The sequence below is a fragment of the Coregonus clupeaformis genome, chromosome 37 (assembly GCF_020615455.1).
Source record: "Coregonus clupeaformis isolate EN_2021a chromosome 37, ASM2061545v1, whole genome shotgun sequence".
Classification (NCBI taxonomy): Eukaryota; Metazoa; Chordata; class Actinopteri; order Salmoniformes; family Salmonidae; genus Coregonus; species Coregonus clupeaformis.
This window is the reverse complement of record NC_059228.1, coordinates 32,867,367-32,880,223: the sequence shown is the minus strand read 5'-3', so window position 1 is coordinate 32,880,223 and position 12,857 is coordinate 32,867,367. Positions and strand designations below refer to the sequence as shown.

At 42.4% G+C, this 12,857-nt stretch overlaps 1 protein-coding gene across 8 annotated transcripts in view; it reads right to left on the bottom strand.

Annotated features, from left to right (window-relative positions):
• Positions 1–12,857, bottom strand: part of LOC121572793 (WD repeat containing planar cell polarity effector) — a 146,621-nt gene that overhangs the window by 4,212 nt on the left and 129,552 nt on the right. For 2 of the 8 annotated variants that reach the window (XM_041884827.2, XR_006001918.2), the window contains 3 exons: positions 3,264–3,350; positions 2,021–2,049; positions 1,526–1,552 (listed from right to left, as the gene is read on the bottom strand). In XM_041884827.2, coding sequence (XP_041740761.2) covers positions 1,526–1,552; positions 2,021–2,049; positions 3,264–3,350 — 143 coding nt within the window. Of the gene's footprint in view, positions 1–1,491; positions 1,553–2,020; positions 2,050–3,263; positions 3,351–12,857 lie in introns of those variants that run through there. The other 6 variants (XM_041884834.2, XR_006001919.2, XR_006657922.1 and 3 more) reach the window with 4 other exon arrangements.

The following is a 12,857-nucleotide window of genomic DNA, read 5'->3' as shown; positions in this document are numbered from 1 at the left end:
ATTTTTTAACAGGAGAGAAATCTGTTATGTGGGTCTACTCAGGATAGTCTATATATTAATCAACTTGAGCGGATGGTTTCCCAGACAACAGATTAAACCGAGTCCTGGACTAAAAAACTTGGGAGATTCTCTATAATGGGTTTTAGCCCAGGACTAGGTGTAATCTGTTTGGAAACCTGCACCTAAAGACCTACAGTAGACATATAAAACAGACATCAAATGTAGCCCAATTACTTGTATTCCAGTTTTGTTGGTTTTATTTTAAAATGTCAAATCATTGAATTATGTGATATTAGGCTACAGAGGTTGTTTGAAAGTGACATATATCAGGAGATAAAACCAATGACAGATATCACTTCTCCAAACAGCTGCTCTCTGAGTATCACTGAACAAAATAGAAGTATTAGCCTTGTATCACCAGACAGAAATGTAATTATTTTCACCAATCTCTCTCCCGAAAGGCTTGACTCCGAAAAAACATACAATGATTTCTTTTTAAAACCCTAACAAAACAACACAAAGAAAGAAAACACAGAAACCAACGCATCCTGACTGACTGATCTTTTCTGTCCATTTCACCATAATTTCCAGCATCGGATTCGTTCTTGTATATATTTTTTAGAACCAAATCCTCTTAGAATGCAAAGTAAATAGATTACGATACAGTGGGGGATTAGGGTTTGCGCGGGGCTGTCAGATTAGTCGCGAGCGCAGCGCGTCGACAGCTCGTGACAAGGCCATGGCTGCTGTTCAGGAAAAGGGCTCGAGCTGCTCCGTTCGGCGCGCAATGCTGCTGCCGGTGCTCACCGTTTAAAAAATCGCTTGCTATATTGGCTTCCGTTCATGAATAAAAACCGTCCGCAGGCCGTAATCTCAACACATATACACAGTAGCCTACACGGTACACAGTACAATACTGTAGGCCGAGGCCACGTAATCTGATCAAATATAAAGAGCCCATACATTCACTGCCTCAGCATGCCTAATAATAGTGGGTTTGACATATTTTTTGCACACTAAAATAGGGACAGGCCTAAAAGCCATAAACACAAGACACACAACCTCTTTAATACAGCAATACAATAGGCTAGTTTACAGCTCTGTATTAGGCTACAGTAAAAGGTGACCATGGTCAATAATGAAAAGCCTAATCACTGCACTGTTATAAAAGAGGCTGGGATTAAAGAACAATTCAATTAAATGGGCAGAAAACGTAAAATACAATGTTCAGCAGGAGGGCTGGTTGTGAGAGAACTGAGATGGGGCTGGACGGGGCTAGGGCTACAGCCTATACAACATTTTGTTAAAATAAAACATATTAGCAATACATTAGCATAATTATTCACATTGTACTTAAATTCATAACACTTAGGCTAATCACGCATCAACATTTCAGAATAGAGCTAGATCAGTTATCAGATATATTTACAGAATACATTTGATATAAAAATACATAAAAAAAGATATTACAGTCGAGATAGAAAAGGTAAAAAGGCTGTTTTCAAACAACACCAAATTGACCCACTTTCAGCTTCCCTGCCTCTTCGTTCACCTGAGAGGGGCAAAGAAAGAGGGGGCAAAGAAAGAGGGGTAAAGAAAGAGTCAGGTTCAGTTGAAGGCCTACCCAAACTGATCACATGCACGCTACGTCTAGGGTCTATCTATTCAGTGCTTTAGCTATAGGCTTATGAAGGTTGTAAAATTCCCAACATTTCCAGGTTTTCCATAAATCCTGGTTAGAAGACCCTCCTGATTCTGGGAACCTTGCAACTGGGATTTCTGGAAAACCTTGGAATTTGGGGAAAGTTACATGAATTATTTTATTGATCAAAATCATGTAAAACCTTTAGTGTAATAGCTGTGACTGTAAATGAACATGACTTACTCTAACATCTCTGTCAACCAGGATCAGTAAATGAACATGACTTACTCTAACATCTCTGTCAACATGGATCAGTAAATGAACATGACTTACTCTAACATCTCTGTCAACCAGGATCAGTAAATGAACATGACTTACTCTAACATCTCTGTCAACCAGGTTCATTTCTGAAAGAGAGACAAAGATGGAACACATTTGGTTTAGGCGAGCTGCAGCTATGGTAAGCATGTTTAACATAATATAATAATAATAATAATAATAATAATAATATGCCATTTAGAAGACGCTTTTAATCCAAAGCGACTTTCAGTCATGCGTGCATAAATTTTTCGTATGGGTGGTCCCGGGGATCGAACCCACTACCCTGGCGTTACAAGCGCCATGCTCTACCAACTGAGCTAGAAACTACCAAACATACACACACAATTACACTCTCACAACACTACAGCAGGCCACAATCATACAGACCAGCTAAATCTTGAATTTGGACTTCCCTCCCCTCTCCTCTCCAAACCATTGTCACTCAGGGCGATCTCCCCAGCGTTGAGCCGTGTGTTAATAGCGGTTATGATTGACATTAAAACCCTAACAATGTTAAGTAGATACATATTTAACAGCAATGTAAATTCCTCCTCCAATAGCCTACAGTGTGGATTACTAAGTGACTGTGTGATTCAGTGGTGGTGGTGCCGAGACAATCTCCCGCTAGTCGCCCCAAAAACACACATTATTACTACGACCAAGAAGATAAAGACGAGGGATGCATCCCAAATGGCACCCTATTCCCTATATAGTGCACTACTTTAGACCAGAGCCCTATGGGGCCCTGGTCAAAAGTAGTGCACTACTGTTTGTGGGGAATAGGGTGCCATTTGGGATGAAGACAAAAAGTCATGTTTAACTAACGGTTATGTTCCCTAAATGACCAGTTAGTAATCTGGACATCTGACAGCGGGAGGCCAAGTAGCCGCTCAGGCTACGTTAAGAGAACACCGCCAGATAATTAATGTGGGCACACACACGTTTTGTTGTTCTTCCTTGTGGAGACCTAAAATTAATTTCCATTCAAAATCCTATTTTCCCTAACCCCCAAAACATAAAGCTAACTCCTAAAATAGGCTTTGTCCTCAATGGAACGTGGGACATTTTCCTTGTTTTACTGACTTCAGGTCCCCACTAGGATAGAACAACACACACACACACACACACACACACAAGACTGGGCCCTGCAACAGGTGAGGGGATATTACAGATAGGCAGTAAGATGCCATAATACACCGGATTTCCTTCAAAGAGTACTTCTGAAAGCTAGTTCTTGGATAGCGAGTGACACAAAATATCTTATTCACATGAATGAAGACACGCGCACACACACACAAACCTGTTTGTCTCCATTGCCACGCCTGATCAGGGCTCAGGGTCACGGCTCTCCTCCAGCGGCCAGCTCCTGTTGGTCCTTCCTGCTCTGCTGATTGACCAATCACAAGAGAGACAATCAGAATCTACAGAGATCTACAGGATCCAGCAGTGAAGTGGTTGAGTTGAGAATTGTCATCACTAAAGACATAACTAGTCTGTGGCTAACAACACACACCAGGTCACACTAGATTTCTCCCTTATCTAATCCTGGATGGCCAAGGTATCTGCTCGTAGTAAGTAGCAATCCTGGATGGCCAAGGTATCTGCTCGTAGTAAGTAGCAATCCTGGATGGCCAAGGTATCTGCTCGTAGTAAGTAGCAATCCTGGATGGCCAAGGTATCTGCTCGTAGTAAGTAGCAAACCTGGATGGCCAAGGTATCTGCTCGTAGTAAGTAGCAATCCTGGATGGCCAAGGTATCTGCTCGTAGTAAGTAGCAATCCTGGATGGCCAAGGTATCTGCTCGTAGTAAGCTCTCAGAACGGCTCATAGGAGTAGGAGCCTGTTTCTATAGCGTGAGGCAGGAGGCTTCGCCTCCACTGGACCTGAATCTTTGAAATTAACTTTTGATAACAAGGCGAGTAGACAGTCAGCCAAAACGAGGCTAGGTAGCTAGCTAGTTGATTTATCTCTTCTCTTGTCTTTTTTATGTTAATGTTTTCTTTGATAGCTGTACAAAATACAATGCTCATATTGACAATTTGAAGAGAATATGTCATTAGGTATTAGCTTGAGCTAAAACGAACTGTGTTGAATTTGTAGCTAGCTAGCAAGCCAGAAGTGTAGTAGCTAGCTAGCTAAGAAGAGAGGGCTGCAGCAGGATTGCCATTTTACCCGTAAAATACCCATATAATTATTAGCTAGCTAGCTTAATAACCAGCTACATAGCTAGATATCTCATTAGGTAGCTATCTCTTTATCTGTGATATGATCCATAAAATTAGTAAGCCAGCTGTCATTAGAAGCCAAAACAAACTACCTAGTGATTCGATATGTAGCTAGCTAGCATGCCAGAGAGGACTGCTGCAGGATTGCTATTTTACCAGTCAAATGTAGCTAAGCTAGCTATGACACCCATAGCTATAATTATTATCTTGCTAGCTAGATAACTACATAGCTAGAGAAATAAGGTAGGACACATGACACTTTCAACATCTGAACTAAGTGGACAGGATAGCATGCTGTTCAAACAGTTGGAGACGCACAGTAGGGTGTTCTATAAACTGGGTGGTTCGAGCCCTGAATGCTGATTGGCTGACAGCCGTGTTATATCAGACCGTATACCACGGGTATGACAAAACATTTATTATTACTGCTCTAATTACGTTGGTAACCAATTTATAATAGCAATAAGACACCTCAGGGGTTTGTGGTAAATGGTCAATATACCATGGCTAAGGGCTGTGTCCAGTCACTCCGCGTTGCGTCGTGCATAAGAACAGCCCTTAGCCGTGGCATATTGGCCATATACAGTGAGGGAAAAAGAGATTTTGTACATTTGCCCACTGACAAAGACATGATCAGTCTATAATTTTAATGGTAGGTTTATTTGAACAGTGAGAGACAGAATAACAACAAAATAATCCAGAAAAACGCATGTCAAAAATGTTATAAATTGATTTGCATTTTAATGAGGGAAATAAGTATTTGACCCCTCTGCAAAACATGACTTAGTACTTGGTGGCAAAACCCTTGTTGGCAATCACTGAGGTCAGACGTTTCTTGTAGTTGGCCACCAGGTTTGCACACATCTCAGGAGGGATTTTGTTCCACTCCTCTTTGCAGATCTTCTCCAAGTCATTAAGGTTTCGAGGCTGACGTTTGGCAACTCGAACCTTCAGCTCCCTCCACAGATTTTCTATGGGATTAAGGTCTGGAGACTCGCTAGGCCACTCCAGGACCTTAATGTGCTTCTTCTTGGGCCACTCCTTTGTTGCCTTGGCCGTGTGTTTTGGGTCATTGTCATGCTGGAATACCCATCCACGACCCATTTTCAATGCCCTGGCTGAGTGAAGGAGGTTCTCACCCAAGATTTGACGGTACATGGCCCAGTCCATCGTCCCTTTGATGCAGTGAAGTTGTCCTGTCCCCTTAGCAGAAAAACACCCCCAAAGCATAATGTTTCCACCTCCATGTTTGACGGTGGGGATGGTGTTCTTGGGGTCATAGGCAGCATTCCTCCTCCTCCAAACACGGCGAGTTGAGTTGATGCCAAAGAGCTCGATTTTGGTCTCATCTGACCACAACACTTTCACCCAGTTCTCCTCTGAATCATTCAGATATTCATTGGCAAACTTCAGACGGGCCTGTATATGTGCTTTCTTGAGCAGGGGGACCTTGCGGGCGCTGCAGGATTTCAGTCCTTCACGGCGTAGTGTGTTACCAATTGTTTTCTTGGTGACTATGGTCCCAGCTGCCTTGAGATCATTGACAATATCCTCCTGTGTAGTTCTGGGCTGATTCCTCACCGTTCTCATGATCATTGCAACTCCACGAGGTGAGATCTTGCATGGAGCCCCAGGCCGAGGGAGATTGACAGTTATTTTTGACAGTTTCTTCCATTTGCGAATAATCACACCAACTGTTGTCACCTTCTCACCAAGCTGCTTGGCGATGGTCTTGTAGCCCATTCCAGCCTTGTGTAGGTCTACAATCTTGTCCCTGACATCCTTGGAGAGCTCTTTGGTCTTGGCCATGGTGGAGAGTTTGGAATCTGATTGATTGATTGCTTCTGTGGACAGGTGTCTTTTATACAGGTAACAACCTGAGATTAGGAGCACACCCTTTAAGAGTGTGCTCCTAATCTCAGCTCGTTACCTGTATAAAAGACACCTGGGAGCCAGAAATCTTTCTGATTTTTTTGTTGTTATTCTGTCTCTCACTGTTCAAATAAACCTGCCATTAAAATGATAGACTGATCATTTCTTTGTCAGTGGACAAACGTACAAAATCAGCAGGGGATCAAATACTTTTTTCCCTTACTGTATCACCCCCTCATGCCTTATTGCTTAAATATACACTGAGTGTACAAAACATTAACAACACCTGCTCTTTCCATGACAGACTGACCAGGTGAATCCAGGCGAAAGCTATGATTCCTTATTGATGTCACCTGTTAAATCCACTTAAATCAGTGTAGATGAAGGGGAGGAGACAGGTTAAAGAAGGATTTTTAAGCCTTGAGACAATTGAGACATGGATTGTGTATGTGTGCCATTCAGAGGGTGAATGGTCAAGACAAAATATTTAAGTGCCTTTGAACGGAGTATGGTAGTAGGTGCCAGGCACACTGGCTTGTGTCAAGAACTGCAACGCTGCTGAGGTTTTTCACGCTCAAAAGTTTCCTGTGTGTATCAAGAATGGTCCACCACCCAAAGGACATCCAGCCAACTTGACACAACTGTGGGAAGCATTGGAGTCAACATGGGCCAGCATCCCTGTGGAACGCTTTCGACACCTTGTAGAGTCCATCCCCTGACGAATTGAGGCTGTTCTGAGTGGAAAACTTTAGGAAGGTGTTCTTAATGTTTTGTACACTCAGTGTAAAGACTAGCTGGCTACTCGCTAGCACATGGGCCTGTGCTTGAGAGATTGTTTATGAGACCTGTGTTGATTTTCTATAATGCCTGCTACAAGAAGTTAGTCATTATTAGTAAATGTGCATAATGGTGCTGGTTAAATTTGTAACAAAAATTGCATTTTCATAGACAGACTTGAACGCCAGATCAGTGATTCATGCAAAAACGCTAATGATACTATTTTATAATATAATAATAATATAATAATAATAATAAACGCTCTAATTCAGTCCATTTTGATAAATTAATTAAATTATTAGTGGGTCTTATGGTTTTGGAAGGCTTATATTTAGCCTAGATATAATTTCACAAGCCCTGAATTCATTAGATTATTGCTGATTGTTTGAAATGCAGTGTATTTTACATTTAAATTGTACAATGTGGTCCTCTGTAGCTCAGTTGGTAGAGCATGGCGCTTGTAACGCCAGGGTAGTGGGTTCGATCCCCGGGACAACCCATACGTAAAAATGTATGCACACATGACTGTAAGTCGCTTTGGATAAAAGCGTCTGCTAAATGGCATATTATTATTATTATTATTACAACAAAGCTTTAGATAAAACATGAAAAAAATATGGATATACTGTATATTCTGAATCAAATGTTTTTTTGTTGATATATGATTTTTAGGCCACAGCTCTACTTGACACTATGACCTTCAGGGCTTGGGGTTGCAGGTCTCCATCTCTACTCCTAGATCCCAGATAGACAGAGGGGTCTATTCAATCTGAACCTGTAACCGGGGTTTCCTGCTTAAACCAGACTGTGACATTACAGGGACTAAAACACATCTGACCCTGTATCAGTGGTTTAGGGGGCAACTCCTATGCCATCTACTCCACTACACTAGGCCTGCCTTCCAGCTAAATAGAAACGTCAGCCAATTCCCAAAGACAGTAGAAACAGAGAGACGGGGAGACGATGTGCCTCTTCCTCTCTTCAACATCAGTCAGATAGAGGAACGTTGGTCCGCTTCCCAGATTTCTCTCTCTCTCTCTCTAAGCGTCATTGTTTCTCGTCTCTTTCTCTTCTCACCGAGCCAAACGGGAGAAATAATGCCCCTCCCTATCCCCCCTCCTACTCCATCTCCCTAAGCTGTCATTGGCTCCACATAACAAACAATGAAACTTCATCTGAGACCAGATTACCATGGTGTCAATAAAAAAACATGTAAAAATGGAGAGAAAAGAACGATGTAAAAAAAGAAAAGGCAAAAGGGAAATGTGAAGGGAGGAGAGGAAATGGATCTTCTCTTCTCTCTCCGTAGCGATGATGTTTGGGGAGGTATCTTGATCTGTGTGTCTTAGGCAGTGTCAGCTGTGCAGGGGAGAACCTGGGTATAGTCCAGGGGCTTTTGGCTGCCAAATCACCCTGACCCTCTTTACTTCTGTCTGTTTTAAAAAAGAGCTTAAAGTCGGTTCATCTCGCTCTCTCTCGCTGGGCACTGTCTGTTTAAATTGGCCGATACGAGGGGATTTTGAGATGGATGGCGGGAGCTTAGGACAAACAGAGGAGAGGAAACAAGGGAAGAGGAGGAGGAGGAGGGGGTGAAACGACAGAGTCATGACTGATACAGTCAAACAGCCATGAAAAGCCTATAAAGGATAAAATAGTGTTTTTTTCCTTCTATTTTAATAAATATCCAAATCCACAGTTGAAGTTGGAAGTTTACAGTGCCTTGCAAAAGTATTCATCCCCCTTGGAATTTTTCCTATTTTGTTGCATTACAACCTGTAATTTAAATTGATTTTTATTTGGATTTCATGTAATGGACATACACAAAATTGTCCAAATTGGTGAAGTGAAATGAAACAACTAATTTGTTTCAAATAATTCTAAAAAAATAAATAAAGGAAAAGTGGTGCGTGCATATGTAGTCAACCCCTTTGCTATGAAGCCCCGAAATAAGACCTGGTGCAACCAATTACCTTCAGAAGTCACATAATTAGTTAAATAAAGTCCACCTGTGTGCAATCTAAGTGTCACATGATCTCAGTATGTATACACCTGTTCTGAAAGGCCCCAGAGTCTGTGACACCACTAAGCAAGGGGCACCACCAAGCAAGCGGCACCATGAAGACCAAGGAGCTCTCCAAACAGGTCAGGGTCAAAGTTGTGGAGAAGTACAGATCAGGGTTGGGTTCTAAAAAAATATCCGAAACGTAGAACATCCCACCGAGCACCATTAAATCCATTATTAAAAAATTGAAAGAATATGGCACCACAACAAACCTGCCAAGAGAGGGCCGCCCACCAAAACTCACTGACCAGGCAAGGAGGGCATTAATCAGAGAGGCAACAAAGAGACCAAAGATAACCCTGAAGGAGCTGCAAAGCTCCACAGCGGAGATTGGAGTATCTGTCCATAGGACCACTAAGCCGTACACTCCACAGAGCTGGGCTTTACGGAAGAGTGGCCAGAAAAAAGCTATTCCTTAAAGAAAAAAATAAGCAAACCCGTTTGGTGTTCGCCAAAAGGCATGTGGGAGACTCCCCAAACATATGGAAGAAGGTACTCTGGTCAGATTAGACTAAAAGTGAGCTTTTTGGCCATCAAGGAAAACGCTATGTCTGGCGCAAACCCAACACCTCTCATCACCCCGAGAACACCATCCCCACAGTGAAGCATGGTGGTGGCAGCATCATGCTGTGGGGATGTTTTTCATCGGCAGGGACTGGGAAACTGGTCAGAATTGAAGAAAGGATGGATGGCGCTAAATACAGGGAAATTCTTGAGGGAAACCGGTTTCAGTCTTCCAGAAATTTGAGACTGGGACGGAGGTTCACCTTCCAGCAGGACAATGACCCTAAGCATACTGCTAAAGCAACACTCGAGTGGTTTAAGGGGAAACATTTAAATGTCTTGGAATGGCCTAGTCAAAGCCCAGACAATTTTTTACATTTACATTTTAGTCATTTAGCAGACGCTCTTATCCAGAGCGACTTACAGTTAGTGAGTGCATACATAATTTTTCTATTTTTCATACTGGCCCCCCGTGGGAATCGAACCCACAACCCTGGCGTTGCAAATGCCATGCTCTACCAACTGAGCTACATCCCTGCCGGCCATTCCCTCCCTTACCCTGGACGACGCTGGGCCATGGGTCTCCCAGTCGCGGCCGGCTACGACAAAGCCTGGATTCGAACCAGGATCTCTAGTGGCACAGCTAGCACTGCGATGCAGTGCCTTAGAACACTGCGCAACACTGCAGACCACAATCCAATTGAGAATCTGTGGTATGACTTAAAGATTGCTGAACACTAGCGGAACCCATCCAACTTGAAGGAGTTGGAGCTGTTTTGCCTTGAAGAATGGGCAAAAATCCCAGTGGCTAGATGTGCCAAGCTTATAGAGACATACCCCAAGATACTTACAACTGTAATTGCTGCAAAAGGTGGCTCTACAAAGTATTGACTTTGGGGGGGTGAATAGTTATGCACGCTCAAGTTTACTGTTTTTTTGTGTTATTTGTTTCACAATAAAAAATATTTTGCATCTTCAAAGTGGTAGGCATGTTGTGTAAATCAAATGGTACAAACGCCCCCAAAAATCAATTTTAATGCCAAGTTGTAAGGCAACAAAATAGGGAAAATGCCAAGGGGGTGAATACTTTCGCAAGCCACTTAGGTTGGAGTCATTTAAACTCATTTTTCAACCACTCCACACATTTCTTGTTAACAAACTATAGTTTTGGCAAGTCGGATAGGGCATCTACTTTGTGCATGACACAAGTAATTTTTCCAACAATTGTTTACAGACAGATTATTTCACTTATAATTCACTGTATCACAATTCCAGTGGGTCAGAAGTTTACATACACTAAGTTGACTGTGCCTTTAAACAGCTTGGAAAATTCCAGAAAATGATGTCATGGCTTTAGAAGCTTCTGATAGGCTAATTGACATCATTTGAGTCAATTGTAGGTGTACCTGTGGATGTATTTCAAGACCTACCTTCAAACTCAGTGCCTCAACAGCCCCAAAGCATGATGTTTCCACCCCCATGCTTCACAGTAGGTATGGTGTTCTTTGGATGCAACTGAGCATTCTTTGTCCTCCAAACACGACGAGTTGAGTTTTTACCAAAAAGTTATATTTAACTATATTATATCTCCCAATCCTCTTCTGGATCATCCAAATGCATTCTAGCAAACTTCAGACGGCCTGGACATGTACTGGCTTAAGCAGGGGGACACGTCTGGCACTGCAGGATTTCAGTCCCTGGCGGCGTAGTGTGTTACTGATGGTAGGCTTTGTTACTTTGGTCCCAGCTCTCTGCAGGTCATTCACTAGGTGTGGTTCTGGGATTTTTGCTCACCGTTCTTGTGATCATTTTGACCCCACGGGGTGAGATCTTGCGTGGAGCCCCAGATCGAGGGAGATTATCAGTGGTCTTGTATGTCTTCCATTTCCTAATAATTGCTCCCACAGTTGATTTCTTTAAACCAAGCTGCTTACCTATTGCAGATTCAGTCTTCCCAGCCTGGTGCAGGTCTACAATTGTGTTTCTGGTGTCCTTTGACAGCTCTTTGGTCTTGGCCATAGTGGAGTTTGGAGTGTGACTGTTTGAGGTTGTGGACAGGTGTCTATTATACAGATAACAAGTTCAAACAGGTGCCATTAATACAGGTAACGAGTGGAGGACAGAGGAGCCTCTTAAAGAAGAAGTTACAGGTCTGTGAGAGCCAGAAATCTTGCTTGTTTGTAGGTGACCAAATACTTATTTTCCACCATAATTTGCAAATAAATTCATTAAAAATCCTACAATGTGATTTTCTGGATTTTCTTTCCTCAATTTGTCTGTCATAGTTGACGTGTACCTATGATGAAAATTACAGGCCTCTCTCAACTTTTTAAGTGGGAGAACTTGCACAATTGGTGGCTGACTAAATACTTTTTTCCCCCACTGTATTTATATCCACAGTAAAACGAGTCCTATATCGACATAACCTGAAACGCAAGGAAGAAGCCACTGCTCCAAAACCACCATTAAAAAGCCAGACTACGGTTTGCAACTGCACATGCGGACAAAGATCGTACTTTTTGGAGAAATGTCCTCTGGTCTGATGAAACAAAAATAGAACTGTTTGGCCATAATGACCATCGTTATGTTTGGCGGAAAAAGGGAGAAGCTTGCAAGCCGAAGAACACCATCCCAACCGTGAAGCACGGGGGTGGCAGCATCATGCTGTGGGGGTGCTTTGCTGCAGGAGGGACTGGTGCACTTCACAAAATAGATGGCATCATGAGGAAGGATATATAACTTATGTGGATATATTGAAGCAACATCTCAAGACATCAGTCAGGAAGTTAAAGCTTGGTCACAAATGGGTCTTCCAAATGGACAATGACCCCAAGCATACTTCCAAAGTTGTGGCAAAATGGCTTAAGGACAACAAAGTCAAGGTATTGGAGTGGCCATCACAAAGCCCTGACTTCAATTTTATAGAAAATATGTGGGCAGAACTGAAAAAGTGTGTGTGAGTAAGGAGGTCTACACACCTGACTCAGTTACACCAGCTCTGTCAGGAGGAATGGGCCAACATTCACCCAACTTATTGTGGGAAGCTTGTGGAAGGCTACACGAAACGTTTGACCCAAGTTAAACAATTTAAAGGCAATGATACCAAATACTAATTGAGTGTATGTAAACTTCTGACCCACTGGGAATGTGATGAAAGAAATAAAAGCTGAAATAAATAATTCTCTCTACTATTATTCTGACATTTCACATTCTTAAAATAAAGTGGTGATCCTAACTGACCTAAGACCGGGAATTTTACTAGGATTAAATGTCAGGAATTGTGAAAAACTGAGTTTCAATGTATTTGGCTAAGGTGTATGTAAACTTCTGACTTCAACTGTAAATACTCAATATGTTAGTTGGGGTGAACTATAAACATGACCCTCTCCTCTCCTCTCCTCTCCTCTCCTCTCCTCTCCTCTCCTCTCCTCTCCTCTCCTCTCCTCTCTCATCCT